General features: G+C 33.4%; 1 protein-coding gene across 1 annotated transcript in view; it reads left to right on the top strand.

Annotated features, from left to right (window-relative positions):
* LOC118198391 (esterase E4-like) overlaps positions 1-26,423 on the top strand; it is a 105,299-nt gene that overhangs the window by 52,405 nt on the left and 26,471 nt on the right. Inside the window, exons 3-6 of the mRNA XM_085821706.1 lie at positions 14,178-14,331; positions 14,502-14,687; positions 16,386-16,576; positions 22,741-22,903. Coding sequence (XP_085677832.1) covers positions 14,178-14,331; positions 14,502-14,687; positions 16,386-16,576; positions 22,741-22,903 — 694 coding nt within the window. The remainder of the gene's footprint in view (positions 1-14,177; positions 14,332-14,501; positions 14,688-16,385; positions 16,577-22,740; positions 22,904-26,423) is intronic.

The following is a 26,423-nucleotide window of genomic DNA, read 5'->3' on the forward strand; positions in this document are numbered from 1 at the left end:
GATATAATATATAAAAGTGGTATCGAATCAAATGGTACTCTTGATCTTAAATAACGCTGTGAAATACGTTTCCAAAAATTAACCAATATTTATTTCCAAATGTATAGCATGATTTTTATTTAATTTTATTGATTTGGTTTTTATTTATTTTTGCATCACACGTTATTAGCACCAAAGGGGCTATTAATCTCGAAACTCACTTTTTGGCCGAATCACTTTTCAAATTGTTGCCACCAAATGTTACCGCAATGTATTACTTTAAAAAAATAAATCACGAAGAATCTGTATGTAATTGTGTTAGCAGGAGTTAGTCCATGAGCAGATTGGTAAACCTGCGATGCTCAGAGAGAGCACAAAAGCCTTAACAAATCTTCTGATGTAACTGTGAAATGTGAAGTCTTCCAAATTTTATGTGCATATACTATCATAGCTTTGTTTTCTGTGTACATCCCTTTTCCCGAAATGTTAATTTAAAGTCTTGACCAAGATAGCGCAAATCTTGCCTGTGAAAATTTGATAAATCATCCCTGCTGAAACTACGATGGCCTCGCGTATTTTGCCATTTTTTTCCCTCACGATAAAATATTCTGCCTTAATAATAGCAACTCAAATATGTGAAAATGACTATGTGATAGCATTTCTTAAGTCTAATGAATTATTTATTTTACAAAAATACCCCTGTATAATTTTTCTTAATTAGATATGAATATTATTAACTATAAATTAATTCCATCTGTGTGCACTTTAATAAATGTCTAATCATGAACTGATTCCTTAAATATTAGGACATGGAATGCCTTAAACCCAAATGTTTGAGTACCTGTTCTTGAATGTTAACCGTTGAGAAGTTGGTTACACCTTCTTAACTCCGCAAAGGCAGAAAAAGTTGCTTCAAAGGCAGTTTCTTCACATTCCCCCAGAAATGATTTTAATTGGTTGTAAAATTATTCTTCATTTTAATGATGCTTTTCGATCTTTATAACAAAGACTGAATAAAATATGCATATAGGATTTCTTTTTAATTGTTTTTTTATGAAAGAATAAATTCGCAGTTATGAATTTTCCCACTTTCCCTTCATGTATAAGCCTAAATTTTTAGACAGAGAAACACGCTATTATAAAATGTAAAATTAGGAGAACAACTTTATACTGGTTTCATTGCATAAATCTATTTGCTATTTATTAAGTAAAACTTTAATAAGTTAAAATATTTTCACAAAACATTACAAAAAACTTACATTTAATTCAACGGCTTATTGCAAGTGATTGTCTACAGACTCAAAATAAAATTGATGACTTAAAATATAACTTCCGATTTTCATAACTAAATTTTGCTATCTCTTCAAACCTAAAATAGATATATTCTCTAATATGATTATGGCTAAAAGAATTAATCAGAAAAATTTATCATTGTCTAAACTAGTTAACGCTCACTAATAACATGATATACGTTTTTAATGTAGAAGATATACTGATATATTTTTTTCTTTTGACCCACTGTAATAATTGTAAATTTTCTAAACTTCAAGAAGAGATATTATTTATCTCAACACGAATAGAGTTATACAGCTTCCTTAAAAGGCCATACAAGCATTATATTTCGATTTAAAGCTATCATGAGAGACGATTTATCAGAAGAACATAAAGAAGCATATACAAAGTTTTAAATTTAGAATTTTTCAAAAGAACTAAATAAGAAACTACCATGAGGGAAGTTTTTGAAAATTTTCAAAATCATTTGTTTGGGCAGAACTCTCTCAACGATTTTTCTGATCTCCACGTGTTGACACATCTGAGAGTTGACAAATCTGAGAGCCTTGAGGTTCTGTAACGAAATCCTCTTGCAATATCTGAGATCCTATTACAGTAGTAAAAGGTGATTTTTTTTTGCCTCCCGTATTCATGCAATAACTGTTATTAACTAGCACCCTGCAGAAAACATTATTCGTCTGCCCACTAGACCCTGATTCTAACAAGCACTTCAAATCATCTCTAGAACAAACATAGTTATCCTGTTTCCCTTCAAAGCCGTTAAATAATCCTAGAGTAAAAGGTTGAGGCTCGAATAGGACTGATAGGACAGAGATGTATGCCAAACATGAGTCCCAACTATGCGAAATTAAAAAATGTCATATTTGAATTCTTTTCTCCGTTACTTTTAATTAAAAGCGTTTATCCTTTCTTCGTTAACCATATAGTTTTCAACATTTATATGCTCCTGGCTTACTCAAATACAAATGTTTGAGAAATATATAAATGCAATAAATTATGATGTTACTTACACTCGACCAAATTCCGTGTTTCTGCCTCGTCTATCCTACATTACATATGGCTGATGAAATTGTAAGGTTTATTTATGTTAATTAACCAGTTATTTTGTGTTCCGAATCTATACTGTCCCTTCTCTGTATTCGTTTCCTTTCCAGAATGCAAATTAGCTCACATGCATTTAAGTGAGGTTGTTTGAGGTTAGTCAGAGCGTGTTCTGCCCGCTGAAGGCCACGTTACAAGTTGTTCTTCTACGATAAGCATTACTGTTGCTTTAGTTTGTCTATACTGCTGACATGCTGGTGTATGTTAATGGCCAACTTACGAGTTTAACTGTCTCTGCGTATCCTTTGGTTAATAGCTAGTTAGTTCAATTTAAAATTTTACCTTTAAGTTCACCCCATAAATGCTGGCTGAGTTTGTAAGCACTGGGTTTGCCTTCTGTTCAACTTAACTAGTTTTAAATTATAGTGTCTTTTACACCCTTCATCCCTTTCTGTTTGTTTTTCTAGATGTAGCAAGTCTAAGTAGGAGTCTTGACTTAATGTACGTTACCAAAACACGTAAGCTGTTTCAATGTATAAATTATTCTTCAAGCTATTTCTTTTAATTTTTGAAGAGCGACGTATTTTAATATTTAATAGTGTATTCACTTATAAAGAAAAGTAGAAACCGTTTCGTTTTAAGAAAATAAAAAGAATTTTCTGACTGAAACCTGACTTTTATTTTTACACATGGATTCAACATTGCTTTGTAACGTGTTCCTAAATCTGGAAAACCTTGATCATTTTTTATTTAGAGTCAGATTTAGGCAAATTTAATCTGTATATAAATCGTATATGTAGCTTCTCATGTAAATAATAAATACTACATAGACATTAATTTAATCAGAATATATGATAAATTTCAAAGAGATGATACTTTTTGTTTAATTATTGATCGCCTTCCTCAGATGTTAAGTGTATGCTTTGACTTTTGAATAAGATTTTATGAATAAAATTCTGTTGAAATGTTATTATGTGATTTTGTCTTTATCGTCCCTTTAATTGTTGAAGTGTTATGAAATTATTGATTCTTGTTGTTGTTTTATCTTTGAAACATTAAAAAACATCGCAACAGCACTCTTAACTACACAGAAAGAATGAAACATCACTTGATAATGAAATGCAAATGCATTATACTTTTTATTAGTCAAAGGTACTAATACTCACAATTATTCAGCTTATAATGCTAGATAATAAATACCAGTCAAATATATTCGGATGGTACCGCATTTCTATATAAGGAGAAGTCATGTGTGCTTATCATTTGTATATACGTACACTGCTCAAAAAAAAAAAAAAAAAAAAAAATGGGACAGTGCTATATCTCCCGTTCTACTGGGCCGATTGACAAAATTCAAATTGCGTTCTTCATGTCTCGAAAGCACGACTTAGGATATATATTAGATTTATATATAGCACTATTCTAACATAGGTATTTTGACACAAAATCGGGCTTTTTCTGAAATAACATACCAATTTTTTTACATATTTCGATTCTACGACTCAAATTACGCCTAAATATGAAATTTTGTAAAATTTGGAGCGAAATTTACGGAGAAATTCACAAATTTATGTTGGCACTTTTTGTTCAGTTTGCGCCAAGAATAGTTCACTTGGCGAACGTCTTAATATATGGCAACCTTGTTTCCTTTCCCGTGAGAGGAAAAAAAGTCACCATCATTCTTTTTTCCAAATAATATTCTTTATATATTTTTTATTATAACTGTTATTATTTTAAGTAATTTTTTCTTTTTCGAATTTCATTTTAATTGTTTAAGTTGCATTTTTTTCTTCGAATAACTGTTTTAAAAATTTCTATTTACCTATTCAAACTGCGTCAATAACGATGCAGCGTTTATGTTTTTTTTCAAATAGTTTTCTTTACATATATTTATTTGTCATAGTTATTGTTTTAGGAAATTTTTAAGTTTTTATACTTTTATTTTAATTGTTTGTGTTGCATTGTCTCTTCAGATAATTGTTTTAAAATTTTCTGTTTATTCCTTCGAACTGAGCATTTTAAATATATTTATTAATATAAATTTTCCAGAATTTGATTTTATTTATTTGAATTGCGTTTCTTTCCGAAGAATATTTTGTAACCCAGACTATGATGCATTTGAAAACTGCATATATTAAAAGAGAAATTACAGTAAAGCACAGTTAACACGCCTTTCAATGTTCCGTTCAGAAAAGAAATATATAAATAAGAGAGATGTATAACGGACATTTTAACATAGGATGACTTGCATACACTGCTTTAAACAGTTTAATCATTGTGCCATTGCTTTACACAGTTTTATCCTACATTTGGTTTCTTAAAATGTTATTCATATTTTAGTCAAATATTTTATTTTTGAAATCGCAAGAATCAAATATCATAAGATTAAAAAGTTTTAAATTAAAAAAAAAGTAGAAATATTAAATTTTACGCAAAAATTTATTTTTTTCTTTTCTTTTTCTTCAGGCATTCTACTTTATTCTTGCTCTTTTTCTTTAGGCATTCTGCAAGTATATTAAAAAGTATCCAACTTTTCGAAATAATCTTGGTATTTCTGACAATTATTTTAAATAAAGTTATCGTCTTCCATTTCATAAAGGCCCACAAACGGCCGAGCGGTAGAGAATCGTTGAACACTGGTAGTTCACTCCGGGGTTCGAATCCCGGTAAACGGACTGGTTACATGGGCGTTTTCGTGGATTTTCTTCTGTGTACCGTGTATGCTAGCTGGTTTCTCTTAGAAAGTTCATCACGAAGTATTTGGTCAGAGCCTTTATCAGTCTTTAGAGGCTAAACATTTTAAAGGTATGAGATGAAAGGAAAGTCTGGTTTCATCAAGAGATTTTGGTTTATTTAATTATGCCTAAGGGAAGGGATGCCTTCGTGGAGGATTTTCTAAGGGAAACTGGCTCGCATACACGTTACGTATGGGGAAAACCACGAAAACGCCCATGCAGACAGCCCGTTCGCGGGATTCGAACCTCGGACCGAACTACCAGTGTTCAGCGATTTACCGCTCAGCCGCTGTTTCATCAGGAGGAAAAAAAACGTCTTTAGGTGACATCCACATACATCACTAGATAAACTCCTGAATCTTCAAATAATTCGACTGAGAAAATCATGGGATTCTCCATTTATGATACGATATGATGTTCTATAACGTAATTTAAATTTATACAACCATATAGTCTACACCCAGTCGCTCTTCACTTTAATCTGTAATGATATCGTTTGTCTTTTCTGTTAACACAAGCTCAATTGATGGTATTTGGTGGTGGTGGTGTACACATCTAAGGGATTTCTCTTTGAACACCTAAATTCTTTGAAGTATCCTTAAGGTATATTCAAAAGCGTCCAACTTTTTGAAACATCTTGGTATGTCTTACAGCCAAATTTCCCTGAAAATTTTTGCTTACTTTTCTCCCTAATTTTCTTCTTTCCTTCTATAGTTATTTTCAGTGCTCACACAAAAAAATTAAGATTTTTCGATTCCTAGACTTCCATAAATTTTGCATTCTTGTCAGTTTTTTTAAAATATCAATTGCATCAACTACGTTTCAGCTGAAGACAGCTTTTCATTTTCTAGACATTTTAACTATAAACAAAGTATAAAGCAAAGTCCAAAGCATAAATATTTTAATTAAAAGATTTTTGCTAAATGACAAAGAAATAAAACAGTCCAACAGGGTTTATTCTGTACCACCGAGTGACCCGATTCTTATATCGGCTGAAACAATCTAAATCATATTAAAGATCATGTTTTTTTATACAATCTATAACGCGAGAGAAAAATTAGCTTCTTAAAACATTCTTTCTAAGAGGATTAATATAAAATATTATATTTAAATATATATATTTTTAAAGCTGGGACTTGAACCAAACTGTCATACTTTTAAAGTTTAATTTACATGGTGGTTATAATTAAAGTTCCAATTTGAAATGGTCATAAAAGCAAAACTACTGGACCAAATGTTATCAAACTTGGGAATCGTGTAAAGGAGGTTATGGGAATTTATTTTCCGCGGGAAAAAAAAAAGAGTTCAAAAACTCACCACCAGTGGAAAAATGGCGCTGTATACAATATTGGTAAATGAAATAAGACATGAAAACATCTGTTTAAAATGTGTTTAATAGTTTCCGAAATGTGTTACAAAGCATGTTCAATGTAGCGTCCAGCATTTTCCGAGAGCAAGTTAAATCCTGTTACTGCATTCTTAACAGCAGTTCTTAGCATATCAGGAGGAATGTTACGGACATTTTTCATTTCTGCCAAATTGTTTAGAATATCACCATAAACAGTGCTTTTGAGATAACCCCATAGCCAAAAGTCACAGAGATTGAGGTCTGGTGGGAAGAGGGAAATTGTATGCCTATAAGACGTTCATTCGTGAAATGTTTCCTAAGTAACTGTGCGACACACGTGAGGTGAGGCCCAGCCCTGCATAAAAATCGTAGTATCTAAAATGCCATGTTACTGCAGTTCCATGCAGTTCATGTATCACGAAACATTTTAATATTGACTCTAAGTGAGCTGCAATCACAGTGGTCCAGCTGTCGCCTGCTCTTCAGAGAAAAATGGTTCAGTTATAAAACTAGCTGTCATTCAACACTAAACGGTGTGGAATAACTGCTATGCAATCGAATGCAGTAGGAGAATGCAATGGAACTAGATAGATAACATGAGGGATTTCTTTGGCCCAAATCGATTAAAAGCGTTTTGAATCAGTATCTTCATGTTTTAGTGCCGAATTCAGGCTTCAAAAATTACAAATTAGCGATCTGTAAGAAAACGATTTCCAGATTGTACGCACTTGTGCGAGTGATTTGCGATCTCACATTTTCTAATCGCTAATTCGTGGTTTTCACGGACTAATTTCTCACTTACACAAATGGCGCACTCGACTTTTATCGAATTCAACGCTTTTAAATGGTAATTTGCCTACTTCAAAGTTTCTTAAGGGTATGCAACATGTTAAACCCGTGTAACAAAAGGTTAAGTTAGATTCCGACCCATATTTCGTTTAACAAAATTGCATACAGCGCCATTTTCCCCCTGGTGGTGAGGTTTCCAACTTCCTTTTTTTCGCGGAAAATAAATTCCCATGACCTCCTTTACACGATTACCAAGTTGGATAACATTTGACCCAGTAGTTTTCCTTTTATGACCGTTTCAATGTGGAACTTTAATTATAACCACTCCGTATATTATTAAATTTTCATTTGAAGTTATGCGTTATATGTATACCATACGTAAATTTTTCGCTTTTATGGAAAAATAAAGAGTCGAAGCAAATATACTTAGGATAATGGAAAAAAACTGAAAAAATTTCCCCTTCCTTCGAAAATAAAACTTTGAAATTCGACCTTGAATTTATTGGGTTATCGAAATAGATAATTTGACTTATCTTCTAAGTCCTAGTTCCGACAACAATTCCGTCAAAAATTCCGAATTACTTAAGCTAAAGTAAAAGATTTAGTATATATTCACTGTATGTTAATAAAATAATCAGAGTGTAATAAAAATAGATTATAGAATTTACGCTGATGTAACTTTTTGTCTGACTGCACAGCATGTAATGGAAGAGAAGGTTTGTAGAGATCTGTTTTTGACATGCCTCTAAAAGTAGATGTCATATTAATTTTGTCTCTTCAATGTCAAAAAACTTTCCTTTGAGAGGCAACTTTAGTTTTGGGGAAAGAAAAAAATCACAAGAAGACAAATTTGAAGAACATGCAGGACGATTGAGTACACATACTTATTTTCCGAACATAAGCGGTTCTCCGACTGGTTATTGAATAATGAAAAGATGCAATGTCATGCAATACAAAACATTCGGAATAGGTTTTCTGACTGAAAACGTAAGATTAAAAGTCATCTGCTTAATTCACAGTCATTTACAAGTCAACTACTCGGGCAATTGCAGAATCGTTTTGATCCTGAGCTTGTAAGACAAACCTAATATCACTGGATTTAAACACTTCTTTAATCTTCCGAGAACGTTCCTTCTTTAGCTCATATTCCAAGAATATTAAGTGAATACAATTATTGCAAAAGCAATTGAATATTCATTTGCACTACGGCTTGGTAATTTACTAACGAGTTAACAAAACTTAAATTCTGCTTTTTGTGTCTAACAATACAACAATATTTTAAATATTTAGAAATAAAATATTAAATTGGAGCCTCACCAGTTGCCTAGCATTTGAAGATTGTTAAATACTGTTACGAATTTAGTATTTAAAAAGCTAATATTAGTTCAATTACAAATTAAATGGTTTTATTTCTCGCGCAGTGCAGCGCGTGACGAATATTAAAAGAAAGCTAAGACGTAAAATTGAAAATACAAGAGCGCGTGCATTAAATAAATAAATAACTCTTTTTCATTTCGAGAAAGTACTGGAAAATTCTAGCGCGTGATTTTAAAATGTTATAAAAGGAGGAAAACATCTCAGTTCGTAGTAGTTGCTTAGTTTGTTGTTGTTTAGAAAACTACTGTTGTTGATTGTAGCGAATTCGCGGATTAGCGTTCTTTAGCTGTTTTGAATTACGTTCTATTGGACATTTGAGTAGTTAAAAGAAAACTACTGTGAGATATTGTAATACTGCGTGATAATTTGAGAAAATTTAAGCATTTTTGTTGTGATAATAATAAATTTTTGTTCATTTTTCATCGGACTTGTGCATTCATTTAGTAACGAATCCGTACGCACGCAACAATTTTTGGTGTCAGGAGTGGGGTTTGAATGCCAATAACAAGAGCGATGGAAGAGCAGTTAAGGCAATTGATAACAGCCTTTGCCTCGTTTAAAGAAGAAATGAAAGAAGAGATGAAATCTAGCCAAGGAAAGATGGAAGGGGCCGTCAACTCTGTTAAGGACGAAATGAAAGCCGTTCAAGCTGGTCAAGAAAAGATTGAAGCAGGTCAAGAAGAAATGAAAAGAGAGATTACCTGCATAATAGAAAATAAATTTGAAGCTATGGAAGGCAGAATTGACACAGTTGAAAATAAAGTTGGACTAATTGAAGAAAGAGTTTCTTCGGTGAAAGAAGAAATAGAAGAAAGAGTTTCTTCTGTAAAAGAACATATAGAAGGGAGAGTTTCTGCTGTGGAGGAACGAATTGAAGGAAGAGTTTGTGCCGTCCAACACCAAATCGAACAACAAATTGATGAGAGAGTTTCTGAAGTTGCCAAAGAAATGGATACTTTAAAGAAATTCGTAGCGTCGGCAGGGAGCAGGAGTGATGATTTTAAATTCTTACCAATGCCTGCTCGTCCACCTCTGAAGCTATCCACATATGATGGGGAGACCTCCTGGCAGGTGTATAAGACACAATTTTCTATCGTGGCGGATGCGAATGGATGGGATTCCCAAGCTAAGGCCTGTCATCTCGCCGCGTCTCTGAGAGCAGACGCAGCGGATATCCTGCAGACGCTTCCCGAAAATCTAAGGCTAGATTTCGAAGCTCTATCCGGCGCTTTGGAGCTGCGCTTCGGCGAGAAATGTTTAAAAGACTACAGCAGGTTCCAATTAAAATCCCGTCAACAGAAGCTCACCGAAACACTTCAGGAGCTCGCCACGGATGTTGAAAGGCTGTCACATCACGCCGTTTCGGAGTGTCCGACAGAAACAAGGGAAATACTGTCCCTGCAATATTTCATCGATGGCATCCGGGACCATGAAATACAGAAAGCACTGCGAATGGCGGATGTTAAAGATCTGAAAAGCACTTTAGTGTACGCCATGAAATGTGAGGCAGCCCAGCAAGCCACTCGTAGAGACCGCCACCCAATCAGAGATGCTCATGTCCAGGAACCAAGGGATCAAGTTACTGTTCGTCTAGACGATATAACCAGACAACTCAATGACTTAAGAAGAAATATCAGTGAAAAGAAACCGACCTTAAAATGTTGGAACTGTGGAGCTGAAGGACACATACGGCGGAACTGCAGAACACCCCAGGGCACGGATGTTAAGACCGCTTCTAGCAAGCAGCAGGGAAACTAATTAGTGGCCATCTCGCGGGGTGGAGGTTGCCAGATAAAGAAAAGCCCCAGTTTAAAGCGCTTCAGATTTCTGCAGTGAGAGGCGGCAGTAATGGACTTTTCATAATAGGACATATTAATGGAATTCCCTGTAATATGACGATAGATACAGGAGCCAACGTTACTATCATCCGAAAAGATTTGGCTCAACAACTGGGAAGCAAACTTATGTGGACGCCGCCCTGCGTTACCCTCCAGACTGTGTCCGGTGAGAAGATCAACATCGACGGAAAAGTAAACGTAAACATCACGTTTGGAAGTGCCGCCTACCATCACACAGCATATGTGGCGGATATTACAGATCCATGCATACTCGGATTAGACTTTTTAAGGAAATACAATTTTTCCTTAGATTTCAAAAACAATAAGCTGCTTTCAGCATCTGATGGCATGACTATCCATCCTCAAAAGGGATCCTCGCCTGGAAATGTCGACGCCTTGTCCGAAAGATCGAGCTCGGGAAGCTGCCGAAATCATACCAGGGTCGAAAAGAAACGCAAGACTACCAGCTATTCTCCATCTCAGAAGCTCTTCGGTCGAGACCTTCGTCTGCCTTGTGACCGCCTGTTCAGTCGCCCTACGGATGGGCCTTCATCGCCTGAGGAACACATCCAAGATGCCCAGGCCCGATTTGAGGGGATGCACCGTTCTGCACGAAAGCGAGTCAACTTGGCGACGGAGAAAATGAAGACCAGATGCGACACAAGAGCTACTAGACAGAGATCCAACAAAGGAGACATGGTGTGGTTGTGGAACCCAATTCAACGAAAAGGACTGAGTCCTAAATTACAGTCACCTTCGGATGGTCCATATACAGTGCTGAACACGAATGACGTCGTGGTTCGGATCCGTGAGTCTTCGAACTCTTACGACAGATTAGCTCATTACTATGGCCATAGTACGTAATGTAAATAATTGTAAATAGTATAAAACCATGGTCCTTTTTGTTTTTAAATGTGTATTTGATTTGTTTTGTATTTAGTATTTGATAGTATTTGATTTGTTTAAGTTAGTTATTGCATTTATTGTTCATGTTGTTTGATATTGTAATGTAATGTTTATGCCTCAGTTGCATTTATGCCACAGTTGTAAGTTTAGCTTCCTGTCCAGGGATTGTACTGCCCGGGACGTGCAGTCCTTGGAAAGGGGGCAGTGTTACGAATTTGGTATTTAAAAAGCTAATATTAGTTCAATTACAAATTAAATGGTTTTATTTCTCGCGCAGTGCAGCGCGTGACGAATATTAAAAGAAAGCTAAGCCGGAAAATTGAAAATACAAGAGCGCGTGCATTAAATAAATAAATAACTCTTTTTCATTTCGAGAAAGTACTGGAAAATTCTAGCGCGTGATTTTAAAATGTTATAAAAGGAGGAAAACATCTCAGTTCGTAGTAGTTGCTTAGTTTGTTGTTGTTTAAAAAACTACTGTTGTTGATTGTAGCGAATTCGCGGATTAGCGTTCTTTAGCTGTTTTGAATTACGTTCTATTGGACATTTGAGTAGTTAAAAGAAAACTACTGTGAGATATTGTAATACTGCGTGATAATTTGAGAAAATTTAAAAATTTTTGTTGTGATAATAATAAATTTTTGTTCATTTTTCATCGGACTTGTGCATTCATTTAGTAACGAATCCGTACGCACGCAACAATACTAATTGTTTGTTGCGAAGTCTAACCCAGGCTGCATGGTTCGTTTTCGTAGTTTTTTAGGTTCTCTTTACAAAGGTTCTCTATGAAAGCATCTAAACAAATAGCTCCCATGTTTTTTCTATGTTCAAATAACCAACTAACCTAGTTTAAGCGCGATTTCCAAGGGAAGTTACTAGCAAAACCCGAATACTCATTAAAAATCATGTAGCTTGCCAATCGCGAGTAACATGAAAGATACGGCGCCAATAATTGAATTGCTGTTACTAAACTTAGATGGTTATTCCTTAATTAAATAGCCCACCAGCGATCGAGCGGTAAAGACGCTGAACACTGGTAGTTCGGTCCGAGGTTCGAATCCCGCGAACGGGCTGCCCGCATGGGTGTTTTCGTGATTTTCCCCATGTGTAACATGTATACGAGCCAGCTTCTCTTAGAAAATCCTCCACGAAGGCATCCCTCCCTTTAGGCAGATAGCCCTCGTGTGCTTTGTCATAATTAAATAATCCAATCCAATCCAATCTTTAATTAAATATAATTGATTTGTAACTTCTACTAGAGCTGACGGTTAGAATTGAAGTGTAAATAAATAATATCGTGTGCAATATTTGCAATATATAAGAAGGATTTATTAATAACCGTAATAATTACTTATTATATTACTAATGATTAGGATTCAGTTCTTGACAATTACATTCTAAATTAAAATTTTAAGAATATAATGAAAATACGCTACGTACAAAAATACATTTTAAGATAGAAAAATGAGTTGATTTTTTATGTTTTAAAACTTCTTGAATTCATTTAATAAACATCGTATCCTCGTTGTTAATTGAATCCAGAATGTTGGGTGTCGTTTATATAATTATTCTTACTTGTCTACAGAATCTGCTGACTTATCCAGCCATTAAGTAGCTGCAGATCATTTCTACACAACCACCGAACTTCCATTAATTCAGTCTCTAGAGGGTTGTATGTTTATATCATAATTTGACTTTTATAAAAATGATTATTCTAAATCTTATGTTTCTATAAAAATATACTGTGCTTTAAAAAACATCAAACAAAAATTCTCAGTTTTAGACAATTCGATTTAAACGAAGTAAAGCAGCAGACGATAAAACGCCGAAGGTAAAAATTTACTCATACAAAAATTTACTCTTATTTTTATTTTTTATTTTTTATTTATTTATTTATTTTTTTTAAGGTATAGAGAAATTTAAAAAAAAATAGTTAAGAATTTGAATAATATCATATATAATTTAAAAAAATAGCTTTAAATATAGTATTAATAAATATTTATTACGCATCATTGAGGGAAAAAATGTCATATAATTAATTCTTCGTAAAATTTTACTTGAAATTTAAGGTTAAAAATAGCTGTGGCAATTCAGTGTAACAAAAATCCATAGATCACATTTGGCGTTATTATCGCTCAAAAAAAGATGCCAAATTTCAAAACGCGAAAATATGTAAATTCGTGTATATCTTAGAAAATTCTGAATAAAAAAGCCTAATTTTTTGCAGATATGCTTAAAAATACACCTACTTTAAGATGATGGTAAAAATTTTATAGGTTATAATTCAAAATTGTTTTCGAAAAATTTATAAAAATTATTTTAAAATATAAATTTTAAAAATAAAACACAAAAAATGGGTAAATTTTATTTGGAATGAACCTAAATTTCGAAATGTGAGAGAAAAAATCAAAAAAGTTTAATAAAAAAAGAGATATTAATAAATATTTGCCAAATTCAATTAACATTGAGGAGCTAAAATTTTGAGAGCTTATATTTTAAAAACTACTCGTACGATTTTTACAAAACTTGGTATTCTGGCATAATTTGAGTCGTAGAATCGAAATATGGAAAAAATTGGTATGTTATTTCAGAAAAAGTCCGATTTTGTTTCAAAATACCTATGTTAGAATAGTGCTATATATAAATCTAATATATATCCTAAGTCGTGCTTTCGAGACATGAAAAACGCAGGTTGAATTTTGTCAATCGGCCCAGTAGAACGGGAGATATAGCACTGTCCCATTTTTTTTTTTTTTTGGGGGGGGGCAGTGTACCTTTGTCCTCAGTCTGTGTATCGTTCTAGTAGTTTTAGATTGAATTTAGTCTCTAAAACTATATTTATTTTATTTACATGTTTTGTCTTTTTAACAGACAACGGGAGCATATTCACCAGTCACTTATCCAGTCATGATCTTTATCCATGGAGGGAATTTCGAGGAAGGATCGGCCAACATATACGGTCCAGAAAAGCTTATGGACAAAGGAGTTATTCTTGTCACTTTCAATTACAGATTAGGACTATTCGGTAGGAACCATACATTTTATTTTCTACTTGCATGGAAATGATCAACAGTTTATTTTTAAGCCAGATAAAAGTTATGAAAAAGATTATTAGAGATCAGTTATATTTTTAAATAATATATAATTTCCTGTTACGAAAATTTATTACAAAATCTAATGCATATTCTCGTATAGGATTCCTGAGTTCCGGAGATGGTGCATGTCCAGGCAATATGGGTCTAAAAGACCAGGTACTGGCGATACGATGGGTTCGAGAAAACATCGACCGCTTTGGTGGTGATCCGAATGCTATCACGCTTTTTGGACAAGGGGCTGGAGCAGCCAGTGTCTTTCTCCACATTCTGTCACCACAAAGCCAAGGTATATATTGCACAAAATTCTTCCGAGTAGTTATATTTAACTCTTAACAAACAATAACACTACAAATAAACACTGAATGTGTTAGAAGGAAATATCTGAAAGAGGGTCGATACAAAAATTTTCAATAAAGGTTGAACTGCTAATGGAGGACTGGTGCTTCTTAAAAACATCAGCAGATTTTTATACTGTATAATAAAGTGGTATCATATTATAATGATGAAAGTCTAAAGGTACTTACATTGATGTTCAGAGGGGAAAGTTATTAAAATCAAATTAAACTTAAACAAAATAACATATAAGCATTGTACATAAATATTCATAATGGCGTATTACATAATTTACAAGTTAGGTAATGATGTTTAAACTATGCAACAAGTTTAAAACGCATCAGTTGAGTCCTGTAGAGTAAAATGCTGCTGGTGTAAAACGGCTTATTTAAGCTCCTGGAGGCTTTGAAGAAGAAGCAGCAACTTGCCACAACTTGCGAATCCACCAAGACCATCAAAGGTATGTTCAGTAGTAACCGAATAGGACAAGTATGCGTAGATCCCTTTGAGCAAATATTCTAAGCTCATAGTTAAAATATTTGCTCGAAGAGAAAGAATATTCAGTTATCATGCAGTTCATAGATATTCAGCTTTCTTATAGTTCTACAAGTACAGCACCATAGCAGTAAAAACACTGTTTTGAGCCCACAGAACCCCTAAAAGCGAAAATCCCCAAACGAAAATCTCTAGCTTTGAATCGGTATTCTTCATGAATATGCGATATATGGTTGGTTCACCAAATTCTCACCAGATGAAATTTTACCAGCATGGCTATTTAAACTTAATGTGAAAGTACCCAGTTGAGGATCACTCATTTCATTGACGATGAAGACATCTTTTAATCTTTGTTCGCTGGAGAAAGCAAAAAAGGATACATTGCAATGAACTTGTTATAACTGTAAAGCCTTCGTTAAGCAATAGGGCGGTTTCTTTGGGTGGGTGAGAGTGGATTCAAACCATTTAGCTATTTAACGGGACATCAGTCACAAATAATGGTCGTCAGAAGCTGCAGCTACCCCCCGGAAGACACTGACCGACAAAACGATTAACAATTTCCATGCTTAAAGAGCGACGCCAAGTCTTAAAAAATCACACTTTTTGAGATATTATCTCTCTGATGACGCCTAGACCTACTTCAAGTCTACTGATTGCTTTCGTTTCCTGTAACACAGTGATTAGCATCTAACCATTTTCAAATTTACGTTTTACATTTAAACAAGAGTGTGTGCGATGTCAACATGTTTCCTTTCATGATTTGGTTTCGATCGTTTTATTTGACATTTATATGAAATTACCCGCACAACACATGTTGTTGTGCGGACATGAGTTGTTGTGCGGACATGAGTTGTTGTGTTCATAAGCGTACGCGTTAGTATTTAGGAATAATGAGAGTAATGAGGAGATTAGAAGAAGATTTAAAAAACAATTCAGGAACAATTGAAGGATAATTTTAAATGTGATTCAAACTGTATAAAGACATTAAAATTCCATTAAGTGTATTTTTTACTATTGTTACTGAATAAGTTTACTGCGACATGTTTGCTCATCTTTTTGCTTAGATTTGAAAGTGGAATACTATGACATACTGTACATAATTTCTGTGTTTAGGTGAACAATATTTAAACTCATTCTATCATTTTATATCATCCAGGGCTCTTCAATCGTGCCATTATGCAGAGTGGTTCTGCTCTTTGCGACTGGGCCTTGGAAGGAGACTCTTATGGCTATGCAAGAGAGGTGGCACAGCGACTGAATTGTCCAATTGATTCATCCACAGCTATAGTTGACTGCATACGACAGAAGCCTATTCTAGATCTACTCAAAGCTCAAAAGGATATTAAGGTGAGACGGTTGAAAATTCTATAAAATATGTTTAAACTGTAAGGCTATGTAATTCAGGATTTATAAAGAGAAAATAACCAAACAAATAAGTTAAAACTTTAATTTCATATTAATTTCCCCAAAATGCTATACCAAATATTTCTTCAGCTTCCCATGAAGTACGCATCTCTTGACTCAATAACAAACGCCCTGACCAAGTTGTCGAAGATATCTCAGCCACCCTCAGTTTTTATGCTTTTCCAAACGTATAGAGTTCTACAAAATTGATGCTACGGAAGTAGAATGTCAAAGAATAGAATCGAATAATCTCTCAAATGAATAAATTATCCCTTTCTGCTTTTCAAAATAAAACATAATATTTTAAGCATGAGATGCAGTATATAAAGTGTAAATTTATTTCCTTCCTAATTTATTTTCGACGGTCATTTCAGAAGCTTCTTGTATGCTGTCACATTGCAAGAAAACTGGAAAATACACCATAATTTATCAGAAGATTTCATTTATAAGAATTCGCATTTATCCATCGAAGACCATCCTGTTTGATCCTGAAGTCCTGTATGATGAAGCAGAGCTTCCAAGACATTGCTGTGGACTAAAAGGCACTTATCTTTAGGTTTTTGCCAACAGCAGTTGAAAATTTTATCAGATTTTGTCCATTCGCCTTGTGTGGTCCCACAATCCATTTTATTAAAAAAAAAAAAAAAAAGACGCAGCTTTCGAATTGTCGTCATAGAATAGCACAAAATAATATTGTATATAATCGTAACTGCCGTATCATTTTCTACCATTAGGACATGAGTTTGAATATCGGTTAAGAATCACTGATTACGTGCGAAATGAGGCAGTTAGATGTAAATCTAGTGGTTATATGAAAATAGGGCTATAAATCTTGGTCAGTCTCCTCGAGCTCTTTGAAAAAACTGGATGGCGCATAGTAGAGATAGATTTGCCTAAATTAAATAATCCTCTCCCTCGCATTATATACATCTAACGCCTTCTTATAACCTTCATATTATTACGGTAAATTCAGATGTAATTTACAGCCAGACTGTCATAATAAATGATTTAAACACATATTTCATTGCTGTTTTCTCATGTCCAAGATTAGATCAAGATTTAAAAAACGAACTCTTAAAAATGAAAGAAAAGCTGTTTACAACTGTAAGGCTGCTATTCCACATCCGTTTATTTCGGAAGAAACGCTGTTTGGAACAATATTTCTACTTTGTCACAACAGCCAACTACCATAGATCACGTTGGGGCTAACATGTAAAGGGGAAACTGGTTCTCCATTACAAACAAGCTGAGAGCATTCGAAGCAGATAGCTGATTGGTTAACGAACAACATTGCAAATTTTTTCGAAAGAAAAGACAAAAATCCCGCGTCTTTCTTTCAATAATAAACCACGCAGAAAAATTGTCCGAAACAGATGTTCATGTGAAACAAATGCGTGTGTGATGTGGGCCTAAGAAATTCACGCAACTAAACCAGTTTTATAGCAGTTTTAAACACTGAATTGAATTTTGTTTAATATGTGTAACGCAGTATTTTGATTAATTGTCTCCAAACTTCTCTGCCACTTAATTGTTATCTAAGCTTAGATACATTTATGAACATATTATAAGGTCAACCATTTAGTAGTTTAAGTCTTTGAGACTCCTTTAGGAACCCAAGTTTGTAAAATCACTCTTTGTTATTCTATTAAAGTAAAACATACAAAAAAGAATAGATGCAGTAAGAAAGAATATTAATTACAATACAATAAATCTTTAAACAAAGAAAATCTGTGAAGTTTTCATTCGTCTACATCGGTAAATCGGAGCATTTATTCTTAAATGTTCTATCACTTTTGATAAAATACGCGCACTGTAACGTGTTTTGAACTTTTCCCGGATTGAAAAGAACACAAAACAATAAAATCTGAAGAGAAAAAATGTGCAATATATGCGAAGCATTAAACTTTACGTGAGACATAAATGTCGGCGACATTTTTTTGACCTTGAAACATTATTCATTTCGCTCTCAACTATGAACACTTATAATGCAGCAAGTGACTGCGTGACTGTGCAATGATCTGTGCATAATACTATTGACCTCTTATAAATCTAACAGAACCTTGACAACACGCATTTACAATCCAAAAAATGCAAGATACGCATGTATGACGTCTAGTGTTTAATAATATCTTTCACTTCTTCATACGAGACCATTGCTTTCGCTTTGTTAGTGATCTGCACACATATTTTCGATTTAGATGTACTCGAACATAGACACATAGTAACTTACTAATCAGTCTCTTGGAGGACTAATCTAATCAAATTTTTTACACTTGAGAAGAAAGGGTACCAAAGCATCCTGTGTCTCATTGACTAAATATCTCCACATAAAGAGTACACAAACTAGCGAAGTCCAGCCAATGCAAGGAATCTATGTGCTTCCATATATTATGAGAAATTAAGCGTAAGTCGAGTTTGTTATTGTAAATTAAAATTCTAACTTTAATATTCAATATTTCCTTACTCCTCTACAATAGATGCTGCTTAATGTGATCGCGGTTAATGTTATTTTTCGGATGTTGTTATCGAATTGTCGAAGTCCCGATCATCTGCATGCAGAAATGTGAAAAACTACACAGCTTATTGTGATCAACGTTTCAGTCAGTATTATCAGAGTATTATATAATATTTTTAATTGAAGTAAAGTTGCTAAATAAGGCAAAAGCAGATTACAAAAATTTGCCAAGTGACAAAGAAATGTCGACAACTAAGAGACTAAGTCACCAAGCAGCATGCTTTCAATTTTATTCAGCGATTATTTAAAATTAGGTAAAAAAGCAATAGTAGATTTTGAATAAGGCTATGGTTTTGAAGTGTGATTAAACACAGATCCCTCTTCTTCAGAAGCAAAACAAATTCTGTTGAGTTTTTTTCTTTTTCCTAACTCCTAAAAAAAAAGTTAAAAACATCTACGACAAACTAAGGTTTCTTTTTTGCTTAATTTAAAATACATCGGCATGTTTCTTACAGTGACGGATCTATTAATATTAGCGCTACAGCATCAATCAAGCAATTATCAAATAATTTACAGAAATATTATGAACAGTTCATAAATGAACTTTTGCATTAATAACAATATGAACAGTTCATAAACATTTTTTTTCATTTTCTAATTAAAATTATGTGAAAGTACCTATTAATTTGTTTCTAGTGATATTTATATTAAATTTGTTAAATTCTATTCGTATTTTGAAAGATATCTTTAGTGTTATCATTCAGTTAATGTTATCAAAGTAAGCGGCACCTACTGTATTTTAATTTGTATATTTCCTTCTCTCTGACCTAGAAAGAGTAACTGTTTTATTATAAACTGCGTGATTTCAAAATTAATATCCATCACGTTATCCTTACATAAAGTTCTTTATGCAGGTAACTTACATAAGGCTTCAGCCAATTGTAATTTTAGAAGTTTAAATGTTAACGGTGTAGGATAAAACAAACTGAAACTAATTCATCTGTAAACTACAAACTTTTCACATATGTCCCAGGCTTTCATTTTAAATGTGTTGTATTTTCACTGTTACTTTTATTCTGTTAACTTAATAAGCTTCTTTACTGTTTCAATCATAATTCAAAATTTTATCAGTATCAATATAATTCTCCAATAACAGGCGTTTATGGCGTCGATTATGATGGGTAATTCATTTTAAGAAAGTTCTTCTCAAGAATAAAGAGAAAAGTGCTTTATCGGCCATTATTACAAGTATCTGAGTCTTCTCTTGTAAATTATTAAACACGCATAGAGGGAAATTCTAAACTCTCTGTATATACAAATAGAGAGTTCAAAACTTTCAAAATTAATATTATTAATTTACTAAAGTCGTGCGGCATGCTACGAAATTAATTAAATAATCAAGATATAACTAAAGAATTAAATCCAAATTTAGTAATTAAAAGTCTGGTTGGAAGAAAAATCTAAATTGGAACAAAAACAAAACATTCAATAAAATAATACAGTAAAAATAATATAATAAAACACATAGTTGAAAATTATTTGGTCTTTTTCAATGAGCAGCCGAAAAGTTTTTAGCAGAACCACGTTCCTGAATTTTATCTGGATTTGACGACTGTGTGCTCATTGTACACAAATGAACATAGAGACAAGAACAAATGTGTGTTGACCAATGTGTAATGTTGGGTTACTCAAAGAATGCCCTGTACCATCCGATTTAAAATCTATTTCATATAATAAAGTTTTTCAGAATAATAGGTGTGCTTATAGTAAGTCGATCGCTACGTGTGGGACATATGTATCCCACCATTAACTACGGCTGGAACATATGTGTCCCAGTCTTTGGCTTAAAACCCATTTGTCAAAAATATCCCAAATGCTAAATTTACCTTATTTATGACATATTTTGTTCATTTGGATAGAAGACGAGATAATTTTTTTAATTCGTAATCAAAGGATTATACAGAATTAATAGCGCCACAAAATAATAAAGCTCTTAAGCAAAAAGGTTGAAGTAAGTCCTAGATGCAAAATTACACCAGAAATAAACTGCAAACTGCAGTGAAAATTTATGAAATTTGTTTTATTAGAGCTCGGAATCGAAAAACAATTTATCATTTTGGAGAAAAGAGTGAAATTACCATTAGTGTCGAATATGCGGTCCAAAGTTTCCTTGAAACAGGAAAAAATATCACAGATTCGTTTCAAGAAAGCTAAAGCAGTGAAGGCAAACAGCATGTCCGAGCCGTATTCGCATCTTAAGTGTCCGATTAATGCCCCAAACTCATTTAGTGAGCTATGTCTTATAATACTTGCAATGAATATTAGCTCTGAACTTATTGATTAATTTTTCTAACGATTCTAGTCAAAGCTCTAATCATGCCCCCTCTTGACACCAATCATACTCCTCCTGAAGTCATTGAAAGACGGCTACTGAAAATATTCAAAACAACTTCACCAGCGCATACTTCTGAACCGAACAAAGAAATCATCTGGTCCTGTGGCCTTCTAATATATCTTGCAGGTCTGTTATTAAACTTCGACACCATTACTGATCTAAAGATTTAATTGGGTTAAATCTCTGAATCGACTGAAATTACACACAAAATACTAACGGTCATCCATTCAGAGCCTCACAAAAATCAGCCTAATAAAATAATTTTATGTGCACCCAAACGTAAAAATTGTGCACAATCTTATATTAAAAAAAAGGAAGATAAAGAAATATGTGTGGCGTGAATGCACTCATCTGATAAATATTTATTAATGTTTAACAATGTTTTACCGAAACACTGCGTATAGTGACGTTTTTCATTAATTTCATGAGTTAATTCATTTTGCTAACTTTGCTGCTCATTGTTGCGCAAACTTCGAGATATGTCGTAAAATAGAACAATAAAATATATAATTCATATCGTAGTAAGTCTCACACGTTTGCTTTTTCGGGTTTGAATGGGGGTCTTACTAGTTTAAAATAAAGAAGTATACAGAAAGTTAAATAAAATGTGATTTAAAATAATATGCAGAAATTACAGCACGCAGTGTTTTAAATAAATATGTAGGAATGCAAAATAATGAAATAAAAACGTGCAATGATTTTGTAAAATTTTGAATGATTTTATTAAGTGTGATAAAACATGTACCGCCCAGATCAGAATGTGGTTAGTGATGCTGACTACGGTACCGAAGGGCCCGAATTCGAATGTATAATGTTTGTACAGCATGATGGCACTCAAAATATGCGGCGAGCAGAAAGTTCTCTCGACAGGTTGATGGTAAGGGAAAAGGGGAGGGAAACCCACGGACCTATCTCCTGAGTACTGTCCTGCAAAAGGGTGGAGAACTGAGCAAAGTCAGACTGCCACCTGTATGGAGCTCGAGGCTCTTGCCAACGACAGACGCAGTCTTGTTCTCATTGCCACGATAAGATTCGTGGGCTTGTTCTGATTCGATAAGACAAATGAAAACAACAACAAACACGTAAGACAAACGTTATTTTAACAAACTTTGAAAAATATTTACCAGTAAAGCTTCAGTTTTCGAAAATTAATGTTACCTATAAAAAAATAATTAGATGAAAAAAAAATCTGCAGGAAGTTTCCTATGATATTTTATTTAATACTAAAGTGTTCTTATATATTATTCTTTTGTTTAGATATTTGGAGATTACCCACTTCGATCTGTTCCTGTAGTAGAAAAATCGGGAGAAAATAAATTTTTGCCAGATCTGCCTATTAATTTATTAAATGAAGGCAACTTTCGCAGAATTCCTTTAATGGCTGGTGTCAACAAAGATGAAGGAGCTTTCTTCTATCCTCGTAAGTATGCAGAATTCAATCATAAAAATTCAGTTTCAGCCAGAAATGTTTTCTTGTTAATTTAATCTTAAAACTCCCTTTTTTGTTTGGTGCCCGCAGCACTTTTCAAATGTTGCCACCAAATGTAATTGCTTATGCATGATTTTTAAAGAAATAATATAGTGAGTATAAAAAAAACTGTATGGTAGCACAAATAAAAGGATGTTGCGACTAAATACTATCATCATGTATTATTTTTAAAAAATAATGTAGTGAATATAAAAATACATGGCAACATTAAACACCTTAATCCAAAATTCTAAAGATATTGGATATAAATATTTTTAACTTCCACACTTAAGATTGTTGCCATTTGGAAAATGTAAGATATTTAATTCTTCTTTAAAATTTAATCTGCCTGTCAGCTTGCACCGAAATAACGGCTAGTTATTTAAAACGTGACATGGAAAACAAAAGTGATTCGAGGCAAAAGTTAAGTTTGAGAAAAATAGCATTTCTGGGTAAAAAGATTTACGGCTACACTTAACACTGTATCAGGAATTTTAAAGATATTCTGTTTTTAAAACTTTCGTGATTTTGCTGTTTAATTTTATGCGGGATAAGTGCAAAGAAAGTGATGTTTGATAATAAAGTTGAAAAGACAAAAAATGTTGTGCTCGCAAGAGTGAGTTTAAGAGCAGATAAATAAACTGCGATCTCAACGAGATCATAAATAACTTCAAGTAACTCTCTGGTGAGACGTTAAATATGAATCTTTCAGATTTATTATTATTGTTGTTATGCTTGTCTTTTTAGAAATATCTTTTGCAAAAATATTTATTCTAAAATCTACATTCGCACAACCTTTGAACGTAACAGCAAAACTTTTGTTGCATAATATAATACTTGTTTTTTTATTAAATTAATCTCCATATCTCAACTTGAATTTTACAATAAGTTTCACTCTTCACAAAGTAATTCGAACTCAGATTTTAAATATTAGCTTAAAATTTTATAATCCAATTTCATTTACAACGTCAACAGAAGCATACAAGTGCGACTTGCTACTGCTTCTTTTGAAACTGATGACACATTATGCATATTTCAAATCAAGTGTTCATAAACGAACTTCATTTTTCTCTGATTTAGTAGGATTGTTGTTGTGGCTTATCAGGTTCAATGTTTCTTCTAACCTTCTTCGGAAACATACAATGACCTGACTAGAACAGAGAGCTTACTAAAGCTATGTTCACTAATTGTAGTAAGTAGACAGGATACAGACGAAGGGTATACAAAACCCTTTATTTTTTTCTTTATATACAATGACTTCCGTACTTCGGAATACAATGACCCTCCACTCGGGGTCTAACTTAAAAGATATCAAAATAAAACTAAACTCTAATTTAACTTTAGAATAAGATTGGCCTTATAATAACAGAAAGCGTATGTAGCACAGAGACTGTGAACACTACAATACGTTTAATTTATCAAGAGGATTAAAACCTCTGGCCTGGAAGGCAAAGTAGCAACTGCGTAACTTCTAAGGTAAGCGGCCTGCTTCGAACTCACGGCTTCCTCTCTTTTGCTTGGCAAAAAGGCCACACTTAAATACTTGGCGTTCGCCAGACAACTTTGCATAAACTCCTTCACGCTTATAATTCTGGCCGGAAGTAGAAAATAAGAAGTGATAGTAAAGATTTAAAATAAAATAAACGTTAGTAAAACTTAAGATCCTTACAGGCTAATCCAAATTGTCTGACCTAATCAGAACAAACTCATGAATTTATCTTGGTAAGGAGTGAAAAATTTTGTCTGTTATTGGCATGAGCTTTGAACACAATATAGATGACAGTTAGGCTTTGTGGAGTTCGCTCTAGTTTAGGGATAGCACCCCAGGGAACGCGTCTACAGATCTCCCATCCGTTTTGTCCTGCCACCAAACCATTTACTGAGTACTCCGCTGCCAAAACCTCTATATGAAAAAAATCAAAATCCTCACCTTGAATACTCTTCATTTGCGTCCTGGCGAGGGCTAACGGAAAGGATAATTAAAGATTTAAAATCTTAAAAATTGTCTAATTAACAAAAAAATACTTTATAGTCTGATGTACTTTTTCATTTAGAACCTTAAACATAGCGCCGAGAATGCAAAAGGCAAATAACACTGTACTCAAATTATGCTTTTGGAAAGCCGCTGAAATGGCTTTGCATAAACTCCTTCACGCTTATAATTCTGGCCGGAAGTAGAAAATAAGAAGTGATAGTAAAGATTTAAAATAAAATAAACGTTAGTAAAACTTAAGATCCTTACATACTTCCCGCCAGAGTTAATTAGTTTGAAACTGAGGTCTAAAACGACCTTGTTGAAAACTTTTAGCTCTAGAAACTAACGCGAGGCCAAACTTTTACAATCGTAACTTAGCTAGAAACTAGAAAAATTTAAAAGAAAGAAATTTGTTACAATAGCAGCTCCCGGAATATACAACAATCTTTTTTCTTTTTCATCTGTACTGCATCAAAACAGGAGCTTTATTCAATTCTGGTTCCTTCCAGAGATCTGGAAGGAAAACTAGTTTAATGAAATGTTACAGAATGACATTGTGAATAACATATAGAATATACTTTTCTTAACATTCTTATTTCATTCATGACTATTTTAATTATCTATCCCTGTGCTCTCTGACATGTGTTGTAAAAACACCAAACACGAATGTGTTTCTGTCTATGTGTTCAACACTTCCTCCTACAATCAAAACACTAACGTGTTAAAATTCAACATACGAGACCTCTTAACACACCCTAATTTCAACTCTAGACCCTGAGGTACTATTCTGAAAGTGGCTAACTCTAAAGTGTAGCGTCAGAGAGCCTAACTACATCATTCAACCTTTAACACATATTCAGCATGATTTAATCTTTACAGTCACACGAATAACAAATTTTTTAACATTACTTTCACTTTTACCATATCACGTTATTTCTAAACATTCAAAATAACAGTTCACATGTATACAAGAACATATCAAGATGCCGTTAATTTTACACATTTGAAAACATACATTAGTAGTACATTGTTAACTTCTATTCTTTTCAAAGCAAGTGCCAATTCTTTCTACATTGAAATAATACTACATTTCAAAAAGTCTTTCAGACTAAAACTTCTTTCTTGTTAGAATGTTTTAAATAAAATTTATACAATAACTTTTTACAATATTTAAGTCTTTACACAACGCTATTATACATCAACTTTAGTTTTACGCGCGAGTAATTGAAAAACATAATAAGAAAATCGGTCACAACACATTTCTCGCCCTTTTGGCGATAAAGGTAGACCTCGCATGAGGTAAAACTTCTTGAAATCTGCCACTTGCAGTAAGAATGAAAGATTAACTTAAGTTTGTAAAGTAACATAAAATTTTACTTATCTTTGTAATATTCAGACATCCTTTTCTGGGCCCAGTCTTTAAAGGTGCTGCAGACCGTAGCTTGGTTGATCCTCCTTCTTGTACGGGCTCGCCCTTCAGTGCTTTCCTCTGGAAGC

Source organism: Stegodyphus dumicola, chromosome 8, assembly GCF_044657685.1.
Source record: "Stegodyphus dumicola isolate Sdum_Otavi_A_Nest chromosome 8, ASM4465768v1".
NCBI classification, from domain to species: Eukaryota; Metazoa; Arthropoda; class Arachnida; order Araneae; family Eresidae; genus Stegodyphus; species Stegodyphus dumicola.